Genomic DNA, 22,085 nt, shown 5'->3' with positions numbered 1-22,085 from the left:
TATCCTTGTTTAAAGGAATCTTACTTTATTCTGCTCCTTGCAAAAACTCTAGTGAGAGCCTCTTCTGGAGTCCCTCTAAAGGAAGATCGGCTGCAGGTAGGAGAGACTGCTTAGGATTCCATACTGTGCATAGTCTAAGGATTTAGAGCATGCACTGAGCAAGTTAGGTAGAGTAGCGTCTAGATTTTTTGTTTGTTTTGTTGGTTTTTTTTCCCCACTCAGAAACTTAGAATGTTTTGTTTTCTGTATAATGCCATTACCATTATTATTTCAAGAAACACAATAGTGCCGAGACAACTACTGCACTACTCCACCTGTATACACAGAGCAAGATCACTTGGACGCTTACCTTCAGGTGTGCAGAGTGCTTTTCAAACTTGACTTGGGAAAAGCTGCATGAGAAAAAAAGAGCATGTTGGTTTGGCTTTAGGCATTAGAGTCCCTGCTGTCTTACGTCATCTAGGTGGATTTGCACTGTCATGCCATTTGCACTATCTATTGCCACTAATTCCGGCAGTCATCCAAAGAGCAAACAAGATCCTCTTAAGTGGTGCGAGCTACAGGGTACTACTTTCTCCTTAATTCTATGGAGCAGTAGACAAGCAGATTAACCCAGATCCAGCTTGCAGGGGTATTTTTGTGACTTGAATCTTGGGTAACACTCACTTTTAAATCTTTAATCTTTTGCTAACAGATAATAATATGAAAATAGGATCCCTTCAGCAAACTGAGATAGGTTGGATGGGAACAAACAAAACTGGGAACTCAGGCAGCTGCTGTGGCAGGACTGTGTTGTGGAACAGGCTTTCAGATCAGCCCATTCTCATGCCATGTACCAGAAATACATACTAACCAAATAGACAACATCAGCGTTTGGTAAAGCAATTCCAAAAAACATGATTAGTCAGAAATTAAAGAACGGATGCTCTTAAAGCAATGCCTCCTATTTACGATGTTCGCACACGAGATCAGAGACGGATGTTGGTAGTATGGCAGCAGAGGTTGAACCTTCCCACCAATATTCCATGATACGTTGTTGCTGCGTGGCAGCAGAGGGGCAGCCTGACACCAGGTGCGACACAGACAGGCCTCAGAAGCGTGCCACCAAATTCCTTCATGCCGAAAAGATGGCATCCACTGACGTTCATCAGCAGAAGGCGTTACTTTTGGAGCAACCTACAATTTCTCAAAGACATATATATCGCGTAACATCTCCATTCCGCGCTGGAACCCAACTGTGACATCACGCGGGCTTGCCGTAAGGCACTGCGGACAAACACAGCCGGTACCACGCGGCGACTCACACAACCCGCACGCCACACGCGCTCCGCCTCCTGCGTGGGCCGCCTCGTGACGGCAGCGCCACGAGGCGGCGAGTGCAGCCCCGCTAGCTATGGCCCTCCGGCAACCGGAGCTGCCTCGCCCCGTGCTCCGCTGGCTGCTGAGCCTCGGCCTCTCCGTCAGCCCACGGAACTACCGCAGGTCCGCCATGCCGGGCCGGGGAAAGGGAGGGCGCCGTGAGCGGGAGGCGGTGCGAGCGCTTTTCGCGTTGTCTCGACAGGGATTTCTCCAACGGGTACCTGGTGGCGGAGATCCTGTCTCGCCGCTTCCCCGCCCACGTCCGGCCCGACGCCTACACGAACGGCTGCTCGCTGGCCACCAAGCTGAGCAACTGGTCCCAGCTGCGGCGGGTGAGGGCGCCTCGGCGCGCGGGAGCGTTGGGGCGGCTCTGGGGCGGCTGCTGCCCCCTGCCCCTCACAGCGGCCCCTCTCAGCCACAGACCGTGCTCCTTCCTTGATCTTCTAATTTGTAATTGCTTTTTTTTTCTTTTTTTCCTTCCTGACGCGTCAAGTTTTTGGCAAAGCAAGAGTTCGACATCACACAGGAGCTGATAGACGGAACGATTCACTGTAAGCCCGGAGCGGCGGAGAGCCTGCTGCGAGAACTCTGCTCCGCGCTGACCAGCAGCCGGTGAGTGGGCAATGCCCGCAGGTGGCCTCTCCTGCCCGGCCCCGGCTTGGCAAGCAAAAAGGTGTTTTGAAGTGAGTTTTGAATATTAGCCAAACTTTTGCTAACAGCTGCTTCTTTCTGCCATCAGCTCGTCCATTATCTCTCTGTGCATCACTTTGCCTGAGCTATTTGAGTGCATATGGGCTTCTCTGTTGTCAATGTGAAAATAACTATAAAACCATAAAAATGAACTGGTACTTAGCTATTTTTTACTGTAATTAATTCCCAAACACTTTTTTTTTTTTTTTTTTTTTTTTTTTAAAGAATTGGAAGTCTGCAAGAGAGGCAGATTGACTTTACAGACTGCTGTTACCAGACACAGCTACCAGTAGCTGCCAGAGCAACAGCTTCCACAGCCATCAAGAGTAACATCAGGTTGACAGAGATGCTGGTAGAACCCAGCATCTGCACCAATAGACAGAAGGCCATTACCATCATTAACATGCACATAGGAATGAGGATGCAAGAGAGGGCAGAGAATCCACGTGAGTGTATTAAATAACTTTCACCATTAACGTTATCAATAAACATCCCCTTCTATTACTCCTTATCACTGAAAGAAGCCACGCTGTTCCTTAGCTCTTCTTGGCTGAGGCACACAGCAGAGATGCTGTAGCTTGCCCCTGAATGCTCTTGGAAGAAATGCTCATGGCACAAAGGCCCACAGTATTCTTGAACTATCAAGATAGAGAGGGAGTAGCTAAGCAGTTGATGAACCAGAGGGAAGATGGTCTGGACCATTTGATTAAAGGGACGCTGATCAAAGGGCTGTTCCATACAGTTCAGCTATGGCCAGTTACAAATGACCTTCCTTAGCTATCAGTTCTTAGGGCTGCTTAACATATTCATTAATGATGTGGACATGGAGAGAGAGGACACAGCAAATGGGGGAGCAACTGGCACAGTGGAGGCTCCTTCAAGTTCAGAGAGATCCCAGCAGGCTGGAGAAATGAGAGGATACAATGTGGAACAAAGACAAGTCCTGTCCTGGCAACTGAGTAACCTACACACTGCTACCAACTGCAGGCAGCTGGCTGAGAAAGAGCTTTGAATTCCCCGGTACAAATGCACATTCTATGATTAAAATCATGTAGGGAGGGCCACCAAAGTAGCTAGAGGGCTAGTGCATATGACATATGAAGAGTGAAGAACTGAGTTGCTTCAGCTTTAAGAAAAGGTGAAAAGACAAAAGCTGATTATTTCGTCTTTCTGCTTATTAGGATAATTTAACTTACTGAATGCTACGAGTTGGATCAGTTATCCTCTGTCACCAATACTATCAAAGAATCCTCAACAGTGAAAGACATTTTAAAAATCAATTAGTGATAACTCTGTTCATTTTAATGTTTGTTACTCTTCTCCAAGACACAATATATGACTTTTAGAAGTCCCTCAGTCTTGCAGGCACATGCTTTTACATGCATCAGTTCCAATGCAACCAGTTTGCAGGTTTTTGAGTCCAAAGAGATCATGAGCCTGTCTACTTTGATCTCAGTCTTGCAAGCCACAGCATTTCAGTTGAATTTCTTTATATTCAGCTTTATAACCAACATTACCTAAAGCACGCCCTGTCATGGAGGATGCTCCATCTCCAGTAAAAACATGATGTGGTTTCCAAAATTAAACTGAGTTCTCTAGTTTGTTTCCATTTTGGAGCCTTTTGCTGCACTCCTGCGAGTTTTCTGTATCCTTCTGAAAATTCTGACACCAAATTTAAACCTAACATTCTAGTGTCAATCTCTTCTATACCACAGACCAAGTCAAATTATCTTAAATTGTTTACACATTACAAATTATACATACTAGGAGTGTATCAAAGGTAGCTGCAGGAGTAAATAAGGCGTAAGCAAAGAAATTAGATATTAGATTTCAAGAAGTATGTCTTTAACTTGATCATGTCAAATGAAAGATTTGCTCTGGATCACCATGAAGACATAAATTTGTGGGCTTTTTTTTTTTTTTTTTTGTTTTCTCCAGTTGAAGACTTTCTTTGCCAAGTAGTACGTTTAACTGCAGTGACTTGATGATTACAGTCTTGAAATATTTTGAAGTTGTTCAAATTGAGCATATGTAGTTAAGACATACTGTGCAATCTCAAACATTCTGTTTAATGCTTATTTACAATCTCAGGCATTTTAAATAATAAAACACTGAAACTATTTAATGTAATTAAACATACAAAAAATATCCTGTTTGAAAAGAAGATACAGAGTACTTCTACCTTACAATATGTTTAACGTTTCCCCTTCTGAGTGTGTTATTTTTATAGAGCTGCCAGATCATCTGAGCATTTAAGTAAAATGGGGGGCAGGGTAGTTACAGCGTACAGATAAACTGGAGAAGTAAACAACTAACTGATGAGATGCTCAACATACTGCTGAAATGAGCAGTGTGGTATTTTTGTCTTAAAGGACGGTTTAACATTAAACCAAGTTTTGGACAGCGTGTGGTTCACCATTTGGATTGCATCATACCCTCTACGAATACAGCTGGTATCCCAAAGCACCATTTGTTACCTCATGTAAGTTTGTTTTTCTGGATCATGCAGGGGTTAAACTTTTTTTTTTTTTTTTTTTTTTTTTTACTTTTACTATATAGACAGCCAATAGATGTGTTTAAAAACTTTGAAGCTACATCTTCTTACAAAATAGGAGACTTGGAGAGGGTTAGCAGTGTTAAACTGATTTCTTTCTTTATTTTTTTTAAGATCAATTGCTTTGAGATTTTCCCTAATACGGCAGCAGTAGCAATTATTCTAATACTTAAAAATGCCTTCCTTACTTTTCTCAGTGTTTTGATTTAGTTTGGGTACATTCACTATGCTGAAATCCTGTTTGGCACTGATGCCAATAGTCACAAATTGATCTGATTAATTAGCTTTCAGCCTGTTTGTATGTATTCTTCCTCTTTGCCATCAAGGATTGTCTGTGTTGGTTTAAATAGTAACACCCTTAAAAAGTGGTACTGCATTGTCTTTATACATAGGACTACAATAATTTCTTCAGAAGGGAAAATGAGACTATAAGAGTTTAAACTCAGTCTAGATTTTTATGGTTAAATCTGATTAAAACAACTTCTTTAATGCTGTCATGATTTTTTCCCCACCTGTTTGCATACAGATTCATCAAAAACCGGAGACAAAATATGTTCATTCTAAAGAACTTCAGGGGAAACAGCTGACAACTCCCCCCTCACGATAGATATTTAGAACCATCTGGATACTGCTGAAAGGATTAACCAGAGAGATATGGAACTTTTAAATACAAACAATCTCTCAATAACAATTGTGTTGAGTGCATAATCAATAAAGAGAAATCTAAGTTGGCTATTAGTTAGGCACAAATTCATTTAAAGCCAAATTAATTAAAAAAACTAGATTATATCATGTTCTACAATACAGATTTTATTTATTTCTACAGTACTGTAACTTACTTGTTCATATAATATTGCCTAGCATCCATTTCAGCTTCATTTCTTACTAAAGTTGATATGTATCAGTGAAGGTTTCTGACACAGATGGTACTGATAGAACATCAGAGTCTACAAAGTTAAACATTGTACATGAAGTAGATTAAGATATAAAGACAGTCTCCACAAGTGCTTTTTTTGGTTCCTTTGTTTTCAGTCATCATAAGAGCAAAGATTCTCGATTTTCATTCCTATATAACCATGAAAGCTTCAAATTAAAAAAAAAAAATAGTAAAATATATTCTGAAAGAGGTATCTAAGCTTGGTAGTTTAACTTCATTCTTTAGAGAAGTACTTCCTTGCATTAGTGTAATGTTAAATTCCTGTAATTCTGGATTTAATATTTTTCACTTATGAAAACTCCATATTATTAAACTTCAAGGTGTCATATCTCATTTTAAAGGCATAGTTCATACCATTGCTTTTTTTTTTTTTTCTTCTCAATATTGTCTTTTAAGCCATGTAGGAAAGTGTGTTTTGAGGATCTCACATTTGGCTACAGTCTGTGAAGCTTAAAGATGTCTTTAATGGTCAGATTTTTTTCAACAGAAAAAGTTTGATTTTGTATGGATAAAATGACATTAACATCTCAGATATGCTGAGATTTATAGTTATTAGAAAACACTATTATAGAGCTTGCTAAATTTCTTCATTAAAACAGAAATACTCATTATTAGAGAAAAAGACTCTTAAAAAGATTCTTAAATATTAAGGGAAAATACCTCTATTTGACTAGCTGTGCTGGATAATGAAGAACATTTCTTTCTTTCACCACATGGGGTTAAAACTGCAGTAGACAAAAAACACAACCATTTTACTCACAGTGACTTATTTTATTTCATCAATGAAACAAAAATTAACCCTCCCTCTCTAGTTTGAAGAGGGAGTAAAATCTGCCTAAGATTATGTGTTAAGGCACAACTTACTTGCAACAAATTGATGCAGTTAGACTATATATATTTTTAAGATACTTAAGTTATGAAGTACTGGTAAAAATCCTTACATTGCAGCAAAAACTTGGAAATAGAGCAGAGTGCCAGTTGAGCCAGTCCTTCAGATCCTGTCATCAGACATGAGACTGTAAATTCAATTCTTAGTTTCTCTCACCAATTTTGTATGAACAGATATCACACACTAAATTGTAAGATTTATGTGGTAAAAGGAAATAATCTTTCATCTTTGAAGCAACCCATCAGATAATGCTGGAAAATTCTGTCACCAAATATAAATTTTTAGTTCTGAAATCTAACTTTAATTCTCCAAACTCCACAAGGTTGAACAAGGGAAAACATTTTTCAAACAATACCTGCAAGAAGTAAAATATTACCAACTCTTAAGTATGAACAGAAATTTTTGTACACATAACAAAGCAGCTAATTTTCTTTCCAATAAATTCCTATAACAGAAATTCTGTAATACCATTCTAGAACAGGCAATGAAAAATTTAATTATTTTAAAAGAGAAATGAAGAGAACGAGAATTGTTGATTTTTAACCTCCATAGTACATTTCTGGCATGTTGACATTGTTATCCTTAGCTAGATGAGGGCAGTGCTTATAGAGCTATTGAGAACTAAGATGTACTAAATACCACTTTGTATTACTGCTGTTTTTAAAAGGATTGCTCTAGACATAGTTCTGCCAGTTTCTAATGATAACTTCTTTGTATTTTAAGTAACTAGCAGGATTTTTATATTTATTTTAAAGCAGCTGTCACAACTGTAATGAAGGTCAGATAGATTTCTGCTTGTATGCCATCAAGCTGAAAATAATATAACCAAAGCAAGCTTTCTACAGATTAGCAATTCCAATCATAAGACTTCTACGGTTAAATTGCTTACAGTACACAACTTTAAATTATCTTGGTATTGTACTGCCATAACTTTCTTCCTGTTTGAGCACAGAAATAGCACCATGATTCCAGCCCTGGTCTGGCCTAATTCTGTGACTAATGGGGTGAAGGTTCCCAATGTGACGCTGTCTGAAACCCATGGACCATGCCCTGGAAAAAAGGGAAAAAGTATGGAGATGGGCCTAGTTGGGGAAAAAACTCCAAAACAGTAACAGTGCTAACAATCTAAGGGAGAAAACTAATTTACTAAATATGATAATGGAATGCAAGACAATACAATATAATTGGAATCAAAGCTAATAAAATAAATGAGGGAGTATCTAAAAACTGAAAGCCTTACTGTGATCCTGTAGATGAGACAGCCAGTAAACACATGGAGCCAAGGCAGGCAAAAAGAAAGACATTCTCATGACTTACAGTAAGTTTCAGCTTTCCCTCTTAATGGAAAACAGAAATGAAAAAAGAAGTCTTATGCAAATTGTGGTCTATTCTTCTTTTCTGAAACCGGATCTGCAGCATTTACTCTTTAATTCCCAGTGCACTGCATGATCTTATGATGCAGACTACCAATAACAAATCACAAAACCATGACAATCAGTAAATAAAAATCTATGCAAAGTGTTTGTTTCTGGTCCATCACACTACACTTATAACTAACATAAAATGTAAAAAGAAAGCATTTTAATGTACATAAAGAACTTTAATAACATCACTACATTTTCTGTTCCTTACAAAGGCTTTGTTAAAAAAAAAAAAAAGGTTTTATAAATACATCTTAGCTGTCATTGAGAGTATACAGGGGGACAAAGTGCCAAAGATGAACTTCTTAGAAAATATACTATTATAATCTAGACATTCAAACCTATCTTAACAAAACATTAATAAACAACTTTGTACTACTGTTCATGTAACTAATGAATGCAAAAGTCACCTGTGCACTTTTGAAATTTTACTTTTGCTCCAGAATCCTGTGTAAAAACTAATTAAAATTAAAAAAGTAGTCACTGTGTTATTACAGTCATTCTAAAACAAGTTGCAGTGGCTATTCATGAGGTCATTAATCCTTTGAAAGCATATTTGGGTTTCACAGTTTATCTGTATTTTGATGATGTGTAGGGTTGCCTCCGTGCTTTAAAGGGATTTTAGTCAATTTCAGCTGAAATATGTCTGTGCTGTCTAACAATTTGTATTAAAAAAAGACATGGCTGTCAATTAAGTTAGGATTTTTTTCTTTGGATTCTCAATAACTACTTCTTTGGATAATCAACAAACATTTCTATAGAAATCTTTTTTCGTTGTTCTCATTTTACAATTTTAAAAGTCCAAATATTCGTCTCCCAAGAGAGCTTGACTAGCATCTTTCTGTCCTTTCACAATCAGTGTTATGTTAAGAGGAAAATACTGCATCAAAATGGGTTAAGCCGTATTCCAGTTCCTAGTGGTGAAAATGGATTCACTTTGGCCCACATCAAAGCATCATTCAGTGAAATTGCAGATTTTCCATCTTCAAGGAAGAATGCTGGACCCTGGAACAGCAGAAATATTTGGAGAGAAAGAAAAAGACAGTCCATGTGTATTGTGTAAAGACTACCACATTTTTATCTGAGAAGAACGTGAAGAACAACTTTTAGTCTATCACCTAAATTCATATGAAAATACTACCTGGTCAGCTCAAAGCTTTAGTAATATGCAACTGTTAAGTGAATAGTCTCTAAAATCTAGGAACTGAAAATTTTGTATTCATCACTTTTTTTTTTTTTTAATCTTAACAATTGCTGTATTCTGCACATTTGTCAGTTAAATTTTGCCTGATGTCGTATCTTTTGGATTTCTCCATCTTAAAAACAAAATGAAACCAAAAAGGCTCCATGAATAGTTTTAAAAACATGGAGTCTACTAAGCAACATCCAGTACTCACTATGAGAAACATGAAGGACAAAGCATTGATTTATATGATGAGAGAGAAGGTATCTGCCAGTTTTTTAATCTGATGAAACAAGGTCTCAAAGCTGTAACTCAATTTTAAGTGCATTTTTACAGTGGTTTGCTCTCTGAACTTGCCACTTAAACTGTAAAACCAAGTAATTAGGTTACTGTACCTTAGTACTTACTCAATGATTTCTGAGCCAATCTGCATGCCTAAAGCAAAGACTCCTAATATTCACTAATCATGGAATTAGGACATTATTCACTAATCCAGAGATTAAAATACTGTAGATGTCAAATTGGTGACACCACATTTGCCATTCTTGTCAAATGGAGTATAATAGCAGCAGCTTTCTGTGGCTATTAGCAACCACTAACATGTGCATGCATTTTTCACTGAGCCACAGCAGAGATCACTGGTCTCATGCAGAAGTACTGGCAGCAAATCCTTTAGACTTGAGGTTGTTGTTAATTCTGTTTACCTTAAAGATCTTACTAGTGTTTTGTGACCTCCCATTGCCAATGCAAAACCATCCCTCTCAATCCCTGAACAACCCCATTACTCTTTGGCCTGGCATCTGGCACTGCACAGAGAAAACAGATAGCCTCATATAAAAGAACAATTTCACACTGAGGCAGCACTTGGAGGAAGTAGCCATGCAGAGTAGTGTTTTCAGGACCCATCTAGTTTTCCCAGAAATACCAAAAAAAGGCATTATAAGGGCAAGCATGTTTTGATCTTTAAGTCCTATGGAAGTGAAACAAAAATATTTGAATATTCAATTTTTAATATCTGACTTCAATTAATGAATTTTAACTATTCTGTTGTTATTATTAATCACAATGGAAACACAATGTCAGTATGTGGTTGAACATGACATTTTTTAATCAAGCTGCAATGAGATAATGATATATATGAGATAATTTACAATAAATGAGTACAATAAATTCAAATAAATTTGAATACAAACAAAATTTGGCAAAATGAATGCAGCTTTTTTTTTTTTCCATGAAAACTAAGAAGTTTCAGATTGGTAAAATGGGCAATCATTTGGCTGGACAACTCTTTACATAACCTTATCTATATAGCAGATCTCAGCATTTGTCCTTATCTTTAACTTCTGCTACTGTGACAATAAGGAAAATATTAGTCTTCGTACATGATGGTATGTACTTTAGATTTATGGTAATCTCATCAATACTCACTGCTAACACCATGATGAGTTACCTTGGCTCTCTGAAACTGACCTGTATCCTTAGCCCTGTCAAACAAGAGATGTGAACATCTGAATGGCTGGGAAGATTTGATCCAGTGACATAGTCAGGCCCAATCATTCCTTTCAGAGGCTCCTCTTGTATCCGTGATACCAGTATTGAATAGACCTTTTTCTGTGACTCAGATGGTGGGGTGCATGGCAATTCATTGGTAGGTCTGTGAAAAAAGCAGCTTTTTTTTTCCAGCTACACATCATAATTTGTTTTGGAAACTAACATCCATCAAATATTTTTTTTAAACATTAATATAAAGATTTTATGAAGGAGATAATATTGTATTCATAACAAAACATTTAAATGCTAGTAGAATCATCATACTAATTTTTTATTTTCCACATACTTGGTTGATTGAGTGAAGGCTCTCCACGCATCTAATTCCTCAGAGAGCTGCTCAATTTTCAACGGTACGGATACTTTCCGTCTTTTTAAAAGCTGACTGAAAAGGAATGAAAATAAAGCCCAAATTAACAATGCATATTTTCTTGAAAGAAATAATATTCAACTATTTTTGATACAAGTTCATCATTTCATCCTTCATGATGGTCACCAGTATGAAGCCACAGAAATATTAAATTACTAGATATAAGATATACCTTTCCTTTTAAACTTGTCTTTAGGTATCTCAATTCATATATTTATATATTTATTTAAGCTTATCTTTAATTATCTTAATTTCCTCCTCCCCTCCTCCCCCCCCTTTTTAAGAGGCCCTTCAATACTTTAAGACTTTTATTTCCTAATAATGACAAGCTGACTGCAACTAAGTATATATAACTGATGTGAAGCAATATCATATCTAGCAAAGGCAAAACAAGCTGCATTGTGAAATCAGTGACATCTCGGACATGGCTTTGTTACCCAACAGGAATAAAACCAAAAAGATTTGAGTGCGTCAAACTGTGAGGGAGATGTTATTGCTAGAAATGGCAATTAGTCAGATGGACAGCAGAGAGGAAGACTAAATAATAGTGGTTACATTTTTGAAGGAGTACTGAAGTACTGCATATAAACATTTTATTTAGCAGCAGATTAACAGAGATTATTGATCTGAATTCAAGTCAAGTGGATTGATTTAATTCAGTCAAGTCCAAGAGAGTCAAGTGAAGACAACTTAGGCTGGGTTAAGTGGTTCAGGCCAAGCGGGATCTGACCAGGTAAGCAAGCCAAGTGGTGTCAAGTGGGTGAAGTCAAATGGGCCACGTCAGGTAGGGTCAGGTAGGTGGGGCCACATCAGTGAGGTTAAGCTAAGTCACATCAGATCAAATGCACCAAGTCAAGTCAACCCAGGTCAACTTGATGAGGACAAGACAAGCAGGCAAGGCTAAGTCAGGTCAAGTCGTGACTGGGTTGGGCAGGACCAAGTGGAGTCAAGCGTGCTAGACCAAGCAAAAAGCTTGCAGATAGGGAATATTAGCTCACTGAGTACCAGAAGGTTTCATGATGGGAAAGGAAGCAAGTGCACAGATACAAGCTCTGAAGTCACAGCTTGCCCTTGATGCTACTGAGCAAGTCTTCACAAGAGGTCTACACAGCATACAATCATACACAGAAGTAATGCTGAATGCTCATCTAAAAAACTAGTTTTTCCTTACACAACAAAGTGTTTTACTGAAATCATTAATTCAGAAGTTGATCTACCCAGAAACATGATCTGCCTACAGCATATACCATAAAAGGAACTGAGATTTTGAAGTGTTACTAAAAGCATAATATTACCTTGTATATTCATAAAGTGCAGGTACAATGCTATTGTACTGTCTTCTGATAGCAAGTAAAGCACCGATATAACCACACAAAATTAGCAACTCATTCCGAAATCTATAAATGAACAAGTATTAATTATGAACAATAATGATTTCAAGCATTTTAAAAAAAACACTCACATTCAGATATATAATTTTAAAGCCTATCTCATCAGTCCATGCTTTGTGAGGAATAAATCTGCTAATTATGTTTAGTTTCTGTGTGATGTAACTTATTACATTTCACCTGCTTGATACTGATATAAAAATTACAGAATTGTGGAATCACCAAGGTTGGAAAACACGTCTAAGATCACCCAGTCCAACCATCCACCTATTACCAGTATTTCTCACTAAACCAAACCATTACATTTTAGCACATATGCATTAATAAGTCCAGTCACATAACATTACAAAAATGGTGGTGCTCAGACCTTTTAATACAACAAAACTTTAAATTGCACAATATTTGTATGATCTTCAGTACTGTCAATTTTCCCCACAGACACGAGTTAAGCTTTCTGCTCATTTTAGTTCTTCATATACATCTTTGCAACCATCCAAGCCTAATTTAAACGATCTTTTAATGAATGGTGAAACACAGCAATCTAATTATTTTAGAGTTAATTTTAAGATTAACTTAAATTGCTTGATTGCTTGAATTTCCTTAACACTTTGACATAAAAACGCATTGTGTGAGATATCACTGCTCTTCTTCAAAAAACTGAAACAAAAAACTAATCAAAGTGAGCTTCTCCAAATAAGACCAATATTGACACACCCACTGTAAATGCTTGCAAAAGTAGCAGGCAAATCTCTTATTCTTTTTGCTAAACCTTGAAAATTTAGGAGAATTCCACATTCAGTTCACCAGGCTGAGAATTAACCCATTGACAGCAATCTGTTTGTACTACTGTTCTTGTCAAACAAAAGTGATACTTAAGTTTGTACCTATAGAATTAAAAAAACATCTGTAAGTTTCTTTAAGTGAAACTTCCACTTTTATAAATATGGAAAACATACTCACTCTGTACAGTTAGTCAGCATTAGTTGTTCAGTGCGAATGTAACTTAGAAGGTCAAGGTAGGGACATATGGAATCTAAAGTCCAATGTGAGTCACGGAGTTGTTCTGTTCAAAAATAGAAAAAATAATTGAAGAGACAAGCTATACAAATTAATTATGCTTTAAAAAGTTTCTTTATTCAAGTACCTTTCACATACTGAATGCCAATAGGGAGAGCTTTTTCTGGTTCATTGCTTAGCAGATAGTACTTTATAGTTTCAAATATATCACCGAGTGCCTCAGTTGTTTCTGCCAATCGCATACACTCTTCTACATCAGGAAGATTACACTAGAAAACAATGATTTTGCTAAAGAATTATTATAATATTTAAATAATTATCTAAGATGCACAGGAATACATAACATTAAGATCAATCTCTCTCTGAAAAGATGTTTGAAAGATGCCTCCATACACCAGGCATAAAGAAAGCCATTTAGACCAGAGAACAGAAGAGGTAGTTCTCTAACTTGAATTGAACACAATTAACATCTGTTTCCGTTGTTAATGATTGCAAACTTGCTACTATTGCTTAATAGATGTTGAACATTAAGGAAGTTAGTGGAGCAGATTCCTTCACTACCGAAAAGAGGGGAGGGAGGATTTAAGGAAGCTACAGATCTAAGGAGTAAAACAAACTCGGGGTAGTAGATAAAGGTGTCCTACCAAGATCTGGTTAGGCTACACAAGTAAGGAGGCGGCTATGAACCCTACAGACAAGTAATTCTGATGATCATAAGCTACTTGTGGAAGTAACTTGTGCCATGGAAGCAGTGCACAAAATAGCAAGATTAAGTATACAAAAGACTGTTAGTGACAAAAATCTCACAATTTTTATTTGGCCGTGGTCTTAAATATTCTGAAATTAAGAAAGAAATCAACACACAAGATCTGCTAGCATTCAGATGAATTCTTTTTCAACGTACCTTTTCATGTAGGTCATTTCTTTCAGCTGTGCATCCAGGATAAAAAGCACAAAGTTTTATCAACTGCAGCTTATTATCAGGAATCATCATAAGAAGATCGGCTGCTAAGTCCCTGGATAAGCAAGACAACATACAGTTACTCTTAATTGTTTGTAGAAAGAATGTGAAAGAGTTTTCCACTGACTACTTTACAGAAGAAAACAAACAATACAGCTACTTTCAGATAAGATAGAAGCAACAAAGCAACTACATATGAGTCTATTGTCTATTTTTGGTGCAATAAACAATGCAATAAACAATAAACAAAATTACACACTTCTCTCTTTCTAGAAACAAGCAATATACCTGTATCCAAGTGATGGAAAGCTAAAAGGAAGACATTGAAACAATAATGAACAAATCTTGAACAAATTTTTGTTTTATATTCTCACTTTGAATACAGAAGAAATTTTGAATAGGAAATAACTAAATAACAACAGCATATCCCAGAATCAGGTAAGCCTACTTGAATAACAGAAGAAATCTTTGCAGTGCCTTTTGACAACCTAAAAAACCTAATGCCAAAAGATCTTTGGAAGATGTGTTATACAATTACTATGAAATAGCCATTTTTCCAAGATACAAAAAGACTTTGAGAATATAGCATATTTCACAAATTTTCAAGATCTCAGAGGGCAGTGAGGTACTGGAAATGTTGCTGGGAGAAGCTGTGGATGCCCCATCCCTGGTGGCATTCAAGGCTGGGTTCAATGGGTCCCTGGGCAGTTAGACCTACTGGGTGGCAAACCTGCTTTTGGCAGGGTGACTGGAAAAAATAATCACTTTAATAAGCAATAACTATTCTATTTTTAAAATTGACTAGAAACTGCTCAGCTGAAAACTAAAATCAAATGTTCATTAAAAAAATTAAAGAAAAACTCATAAAATGGCCTCAAATTGTGTTATGTAGAATATTTTTCAAGAATCAAATTGAAAAGAAATATTTAGTATGAAGAAAAAATAAGGTGGCTCTATCAGGTTACATAGAATTCAGTATTTCAAGTAACTTATTACTTGCCTTCTGAAGAAAGTTCATTTTAACTGTACTTAGATGCTAAACAAATAAAATTAAAATGGTGTTCATAAACTCTCACTCATTTACTCTGAACAGCTGCAGGTTTTTCCTGTGGCCGCAGATTGGGAGGGGGCATTCATATTTAGTTTTGACTTTTTTTGTTTGGATTTCATATTTTCAAGCATTTCTAGAAAAAACATTCCATCAGAAATTGATTTCATTAGTTATCAACCTTTTGATATTCCTTGAGGTCTCTACAATGTTTCTCTGAAACAAAATGTTTCCAGCTGGTGGATATTCTTAAAAACAAGAACTGGAGCAAAGAAGTGAGCCTTTCAAATAAGCTCAGAGGCTCTCAAGCTCCATCTTACCCATGCATGATCACATGAACACAGAAAACCAAAGGATACTACTCTATGCTGTCAGTATCTGTACTACAAAATATGAAGAGACTCAAGAATTTCTATCTTTTTATTTGCCTGAGCAAATTTTAATTTTAGAAGCAAAACTGAGGCCCAATCACATCTGTTTAAATACGTGGTCTATCGAATGTAAATTCTGCAATAACTGTACAGCTGCCAGATATATCTTAGCAACGTTTTATTGGTAAAGAACAAACAGACCAAAAACATATCTTTCCAAGTAAAGCCACTACAAGTAAGAAAAAAAAAATCTAGCAGAGAAATGAAATTTCCCTGTATGTAACAAATAACCGACTCCTCCAGCTTAAACATTAATCTCATTTTCAAATCTTGTCAGCTGCCCTGGATATCCAGTATCAGTATAAAGTAATTCCTCAATCTCTTGTGATTTTAAGTTGTCAAACAAGAACTTAGAATCACTTTGCAGATCCTGCTTAAATTTCAGTGTCTTTTGACTCTGTCATTCAATACTAGCCTCACTCTATCCAAAGCAATCATTTTTACTCAGTACAGACTAGGACTTATTATGCTAATTAGTGCCCAAATAGATATCTAGCTTTTTCAGTGTTATTTATACTGTAAATGACAATGACTCTTCTCTCACTTGAAGTCCACACAATCTATTTTGAGGTTAAAGTAGAATGTTTGCATTCTCTGCGCTTCATAGGCGCAATTTCGATTCAAGCAGAAATTTATCTACTCACAGTGGCCTGGTGAATGTAAGCCTCAGTATGAGACAGACCATTATTTTTTCAGGGGAGGGGAATAAACAAATCTTCTTTGGAGAAAAAAATTCTTACCATGTTGTTATTGTCATACATTTTCTTGCTAGTAATTCTAGGGCATAATGTGTTGCTTGTGCCGCTCTTTCTCCTAAGACAGTACCCACACTGACTGCCAACTCCAGTTCATTTCCACGAATCAGGTTTGCCATTGCAAGCTTGCTCAATGAAAAAATTGTATAATTAAAGGACACAATCATTTTTGAGGATTCACCATGTTCAGTACATGATATTCATTTACAAGACTGCTTTTTTACAAAAAGGAATTTTAAAAAATGCATTAAATAAACTTTTCACATAAAATTTAGGCCTCTTGAATGCGTAGTAATTACATATCATGTTTTAATCAGTTTTCAAATAATCTAATAGATTTCCTTTTGCAGATACTTCCTTCATTTGATCAAAGAGATTAAACTTCATACATAAAGGAATCACTATCATGATAGCTAAGTTCTAGGTAAGGACAGTAGTATTTGGAATAAATATTTCACCACCTTTCTTGCTGAAATGGATCTCCACAAAACAAACAAACAAACAAACAAAAAAAACAGTAATGTCTCTCCTGTACATATCCTCTGGGTAACTGGAGTTGCTGATAGGAATAGTAGAACATTAAACAGCAAGACTATACAAAACTTCAAGCCTATAATTTGAAATACAGACATTAACTGACAACTTGGTCTTCAGAGAAAGAAAGTAGGATTTTACTCATTTGAAGGAACAGCAAAGTTAGAACTGTTGGATCAGAAGCAAAAAAGACTAAAGAGCAAGGAAAGCAGGTAATTTAAAAAATTTTAAGAAAACGAAAATCTTACAAGTTGCCATTTTTTTGGCCAAGGTTTTTTTTTTTTCCTATTGACTTTGTTTATATCAAATTTGGTGGAGATCACATTCTTCATAGTACAATGAAGTTCCAATTCTGAATAGGTATTTTGGGTCACAAAAACAGTAAACAATAATGCTGTGAATATGTATATATGCAAGATATCTAGGTACAGTGTATTACAGAATCACAGAACAGCCAGGGTTGGAAGGGATCTCAAGGATCATATATACTGCCTTTACTAAAATTCAATTAAACAATATATTATGAGGGCTGCTTTGAAAGCAATGTCATTTATTTTATTACATTGTCCCATGATGTCAGAGGCAGATGTCGGTGATACAGCAGTATAAGTTTAACATTCCCGCCAATATCCCATGAAACATTTTTGTTGTGTATCAGATGGCAGCAGAGGTAATCTGACAAAATGGCATTTGACATGGAATTGCACGTGAAGCAAAGATTGCAATTTAATTCCTCTATGTGGAAAAAAAAAAAAAAAAGCACCTACTGACTTTCTTTGATGCTTGCTACATGTTTATGGAAACCAAGCAGCAGATATTAGCACAGCGAAGAGCTGCGTGGGGCTTATCAGCAGTGGCAACAACAGGTCACCTCCACTAGTTCAGACTGTTACAAGCACGGCATGCCGGCTCTTGTTCATCACTGGAGAAAATGCATAACTAATGGTAACAACAAATAGTGTTCTGTAGCTGACAATTTGTTCTACCAAACAGTGTTATTGTGCTCTCTGTATCTGTTGTTGTTTCCATGGAAATAAACAGGAAGCACTACTTTAGAGGAAACCTTTGTGTTCATGAGAGAAATCCAGAATTTTAAAAAAAATCAGGATTTTGCCACTACCTTCAACATTGTAAAGATCAAGCCTGCATGTAAAGAAATACAAAGGCAAAACCAAGTTTAACTAGTAGCATTTAGAATGCAGCACGCACATTTGGAAAAACAAAATACAAACCAGATCATTAATAAGTGGTGATATAAAAAGTCAGTGTTGGCCTTTCTGCAAATAAAGAGTTAAAAAGAAAAAATGGAAAGGAGAAACGAGAAGTTACCTCAATGTTTTCAACAGCCAGATGGCAACACGCGGCAAGCACTGCATGGCCATCTTGGAAATACCATTCTGCCAGTTCCTCACTGACCTTCTGAAGAAGCCTGCAGTTAACAACATATGAATTCAGCAAAATAACTTTAAGGTTAGAGTTGTTTAGCTTTAAATTTAAATACAAGTTTGCTTATGTATCCTGAAATTTCTATATCTAAATTACAAATAATGACACTCTAGTCAAAAAAGCTACTGGTTTGAACTGAATCCATCTATGCTAATGCACATTCAAGTGGATTGGTTTCACAAAATCAACACCAGTACAGCATTGCCTCAGACTGAGGAAAGAAAAATACAGTACACCGATATTACTCCTGTACTTGTGAACACTGCATAAGTTTCTCTCCAATTGCTCAAAACCTATGAAGGTACATGAAGTAACCACACAGTCTCCAAGCTCCTTTTGTTAGCAAACACACAGCTTGATAATGTCACAGAGACTTTTGAGCATTGTTCTGAACAAGGAAGGAAAAGTGGCTTCTGAGGAAAAACACCAAAGCTTTCAGGAGAAGATGTATAAAATATGTGGTCTCCCAGATACTATTTAATAATAAAACTTACTCTACATTTTCCAAAAACTCTAATGAAATAAAGCTAAATGTTTAAGGACATATTTAAGTGTATAAGAATGTTCCTTGCAATAGCAGTACATGTATAATAAAAAAATAGCCAGAAAGGGGCAATACAGGGGAGATTACACAGTACAGCATCCGTTGGAGGACAATTGGCTCCATGAAATAAACACTAGAAGATGTAGTATTTTGTTGTCAAATTTTGCATTGCCAGTTCCAAATTAAACTACTAAGATTTATTCCACTTGATGATTTTAATTATAAACTACAACAACTTACGCATTATAATCATCTGTATTGTTTAAATCAGAATTGGAAGATCCACTCACTGTGGAGAACGGTGTATTTCCTTCACAGGCTGCCTGCAAGACCATAAAGTGACAGATTCATGAAAACGTGAATTATAACCAATCACGTGATTTTCAATAAGAATAAATCTGAGCTCTCTAAAAATTCTTCTAAAGTCCAGCTATAGCAAAAGAAGTGTTTAAATCAACAAGCCTATTCATAGTAAAGTTTTAGCCTGGTTTTATTCAGCTACACAAGGAAGTCTACAGAAGCAAGAGATCTCTTTTCTATGAGTTTGTAGACAATTTTTTCAGGTTTTGAATCAGCTTCAAATGGATAGTGAGGGCTGCTAGCTTGGCCACTAGGAACAAATGGCTGTGACTGGAAGATGAAATCCAAGGACATACTTTAGTAGGCATACCAGCAAATCCAGAAAAGCCAAAGCAGCATAAGCAAAGCCTTTTTTGTTTCTTTAAAACCTGACAGTTCAAGAAGCTGTATTAAGCAGGCAAAAATTACTCAGAAAATAAAGGAACAAGGATAAATGGAAATGAATTACCAGTCTTGCATGTTTTGCATACCCTTTAACTTGCATTTACAAGGTAATTGTACTGTTTTATTGTATTAATTTAAAAGGTTACCTGAATACAAGTGCTGATTTCCTACGTTTATTACTACTACAGCTGAAAAATTTCACCCTAAGATTCTGGAGGAAGAAGTATAACTAAGGCTTTGATGGAAAAATATGAGAAACTCTAAGAAATTTGAAATAACAGATTGATAAAAGTCAGGTTATATATATATTTTTTACTTTAACCTAGCACTAATCATCAGTTTTTATTATAGCTGCCCCTTTGCAATTTAGAAGAATCGGGCTTAAAATCAGTGAGATGCATTTTTTATGATCTTAGTAAAAAAGAGGCCAATAGAGCACGAAAGTAAAAAAAGCAGGGTTTCGTTAGTTAACAATTTTATAATTTGAACAGAGCTAGTCTTTTAAATATGCCTGTCATCTTCAGAGTCAGAAATGAATAGCTAAATGCTATTACATACACTGGTATATGTAGTAATACCTGTGCAACAAGTAGAGCCTCTTTCAGCTGCCCTCTTGAAGTAAAGAAAGCAACTAGTTTCTTCACGTCTCCAGTAGCTATACAGTATGGGATGGCATCATCACTTTCTTCCTGAATTAACTGATCAGCTCTCCTAATTAAAGAAATGAATAAATAAACAAGAAAGATCTAGGTATAAAATTGACCACTACACTTCACGGTATAGGTGTTAGATGAAGTTACAGAAAGTTCACCAAAACCCATCTGCATTTACAAATCTCAGAAGATGCAAGCTTTAAGGATACTGCATTCTACCAGACAAATATTTGAGTTGAACTTGTAGTTTATGCTTAGCTTTTTAACTCGATATCCACAATCACATTTGTGTTGAAGTTTCTGACAGTTTCAGGCCAAAGCTTACTGAAAGAAATGTAACATTGGTAGAGTGCTGTAACAGAAGCAATTAATACTAATACAAGTATTTCATCTTAGTACTTGTTGTTTGTGTTACTTTAAATACAGAAGCTACAACACAGCACTTCATTTTCATCACTTTACCTTTGCATTAACTTCTTCCAATATTGCATCGATACACCAGGTGCAACTGAGAGAGCTTTATCCCACTAGAAGAAAGCAGCAATATGTTTTTCCTGATGATTGTATGTCGGGAAAGTGCTGTATCTTTAATTATTTTTTATATTTCTTCCATTACAATAAATTTGTCAAAATGTTAAAAGTGTAATGAGCTACAGATTGGTCTCTGTATGTTAAAAACAATTTAACTGGAGCAAGATCACTTTTCCAGATTTATTTTGCCTTTTGTTGCTATACCAGATGGTTTTCATAATCTTCCGTATTTAATTCTTTTCAGTAATTTTCTGATATTTTACCTCTCCGAGCTCTACCATCAGTTCACAATACCGCTGAACTTGTCCTAATCTTAAATGTATTTCTGCAGCTTCCTTAAGCGTTTCCTTTTTACTTGGTGCACCAATACCGCCTCCAAACTTGGACATTTTTACTGCTGTCAGTTCATGCGCTTCAGACTGATGAAAAAAAATGAAGGAAAAAAAGAAATAATTCAGTTAGTTTGCAATGATGAAAACAAGTTTTGTTAAGAATGCATTATAGTCAAACATTGTAATGGAATACAAAAGCGGTAATTTAGGAAAAACTTCTCAGAATAGCATAGACTTTCCTTGCTATGTCCTTCAATCTTTTACATATTTTGGTTCATTCTCAACCATTCTCTCATATCTAACATCACCTCACCTAAATGTCCATTACAAGCATCTCTCCATTTTGAATCTAAAATGTTCCTGGAGGTCATAGTTATTGTTCTTCTACTGATTTCCAAATAAAGAAAGAATAAAGACAGTGGGTTTAATGTTCTGTCACCCATACGACCAATAAATAACTGATATTTCTAACAACTGCAATTTCTATTCTGGTTTAAGAGGTAAGAGCAAATTTCCCCATCTGGCAGAGTCTGAGAAATAAGCTACGAAAGGATCACAACAAACATTAAAAAGCAAAAATAAACTTCACGTTTTATATATCCTCAATTCTTGAGCTCTACCGTAAATGCACATGAAAGCACCTTTAGCTCTTTATATGTTTATATTTCAACAGTACTGAATAAACTGTGGCCATTCTTTGCAGTTTCAGTTTTTTGTCTACATTACAGTTTACTATGGCAATGTCAGCTG

General features: G+C 36.2%; 2 protein-coding genes across 2 annotated transcripts in view; one reads left to right on the top strand and one right to left on the bottom strand.

The window, feature by feature from the left end:
* Positions 1-1,393: 1,393 nt before the first annotated feature.
* On the top strand, positions 1,394-5,210 carry SPATA4 (spermatogenesis associated 4; the record flags this gene model as incomplete). The annotated part of the gene is made up of 6 exons (XM_079534085.1): positions 1,394-1,482; positions 1,562-1,691; positions 1,853-1,971; positions 2,275-2,495; positions 4,422-4,531; positions 5,130-5,210. 6 exons carry the CDS (start codon positions 1,394-1,396, stop codon positions 5,208-5,210), a joined length of 750 nt encoding a protein of 249 aa, XP_079390211.1.
* Positions 5,211-8,735: 3,525 nt separating this feature from the next.
* WDR17 (WD repeat domain 17) overlaps positions 8,736-22,085 on the bottom strand; it is a gene marked incomplete at both ends in the record, with an annotated part of 38,198 nt that continues 24,848 nt past the window's right edge. The window contains 14 exons of the mRNA XM_079535106.1: positions 8,736-8,855; positions 10,504-10,687; positions 10,871-10,966; positions 12,247-12,348; positions 13,300-13,402; positions 13,484-13,625; positions 14,261-14,372; positions 14,606-14,626; positions 16,537-16,676; positions 18,415-18,514; positions 19,316-19,398; positions 20,398-20,530; positions 20,935-20,999; positions 21,267-21,422. Coding sequence (XP_079391232.1) covers positions 8,736-8,855; positions 10,504-10,687; positions 10,871-10,966; positions 12,247-12,348; positions 13,300-13,402; positions 13,484-13,625; positions 14,261-14,372; positions 14,606-14,626; positions 16,537-16,676; positions 18,415-18,514; positions 19,316-19,398; positions 20,398-20,530; positions 20,935-20,999; positions 21,267-21,422 — 1,557 coding nt within the window. The remainder of the gene's footprint in view (positions 8,856-10,503; positions 10,688-10,870; positions 10,967-12,246; positions 12,349-13,299; positions 13,403-13,483; positions 13,626-14,260; positions 14,373-14,605; positions 14,627-16,536; positions 16,677-18,414; positions 18,515-19,315; positions 19,399-20,397; positions 20,531-20,934; positions 21,000-21,266; positions 21,423-22,085) is intronic.

This window comes from Tetrao urogallus, assembly GCF_951394365.1.
Source record: "Tetrao urogallus genome assembly, chromosome: 4".
Taxonomy (NCBI): Eukaryota; Metazoa; Chordata; class Aves; order Galliformes; family Phasianidae; genus Tetrao; species Tetrao urogallus.
This window is presented reverse-complemented; position numbering and strand designations above follow the sequence as displayed.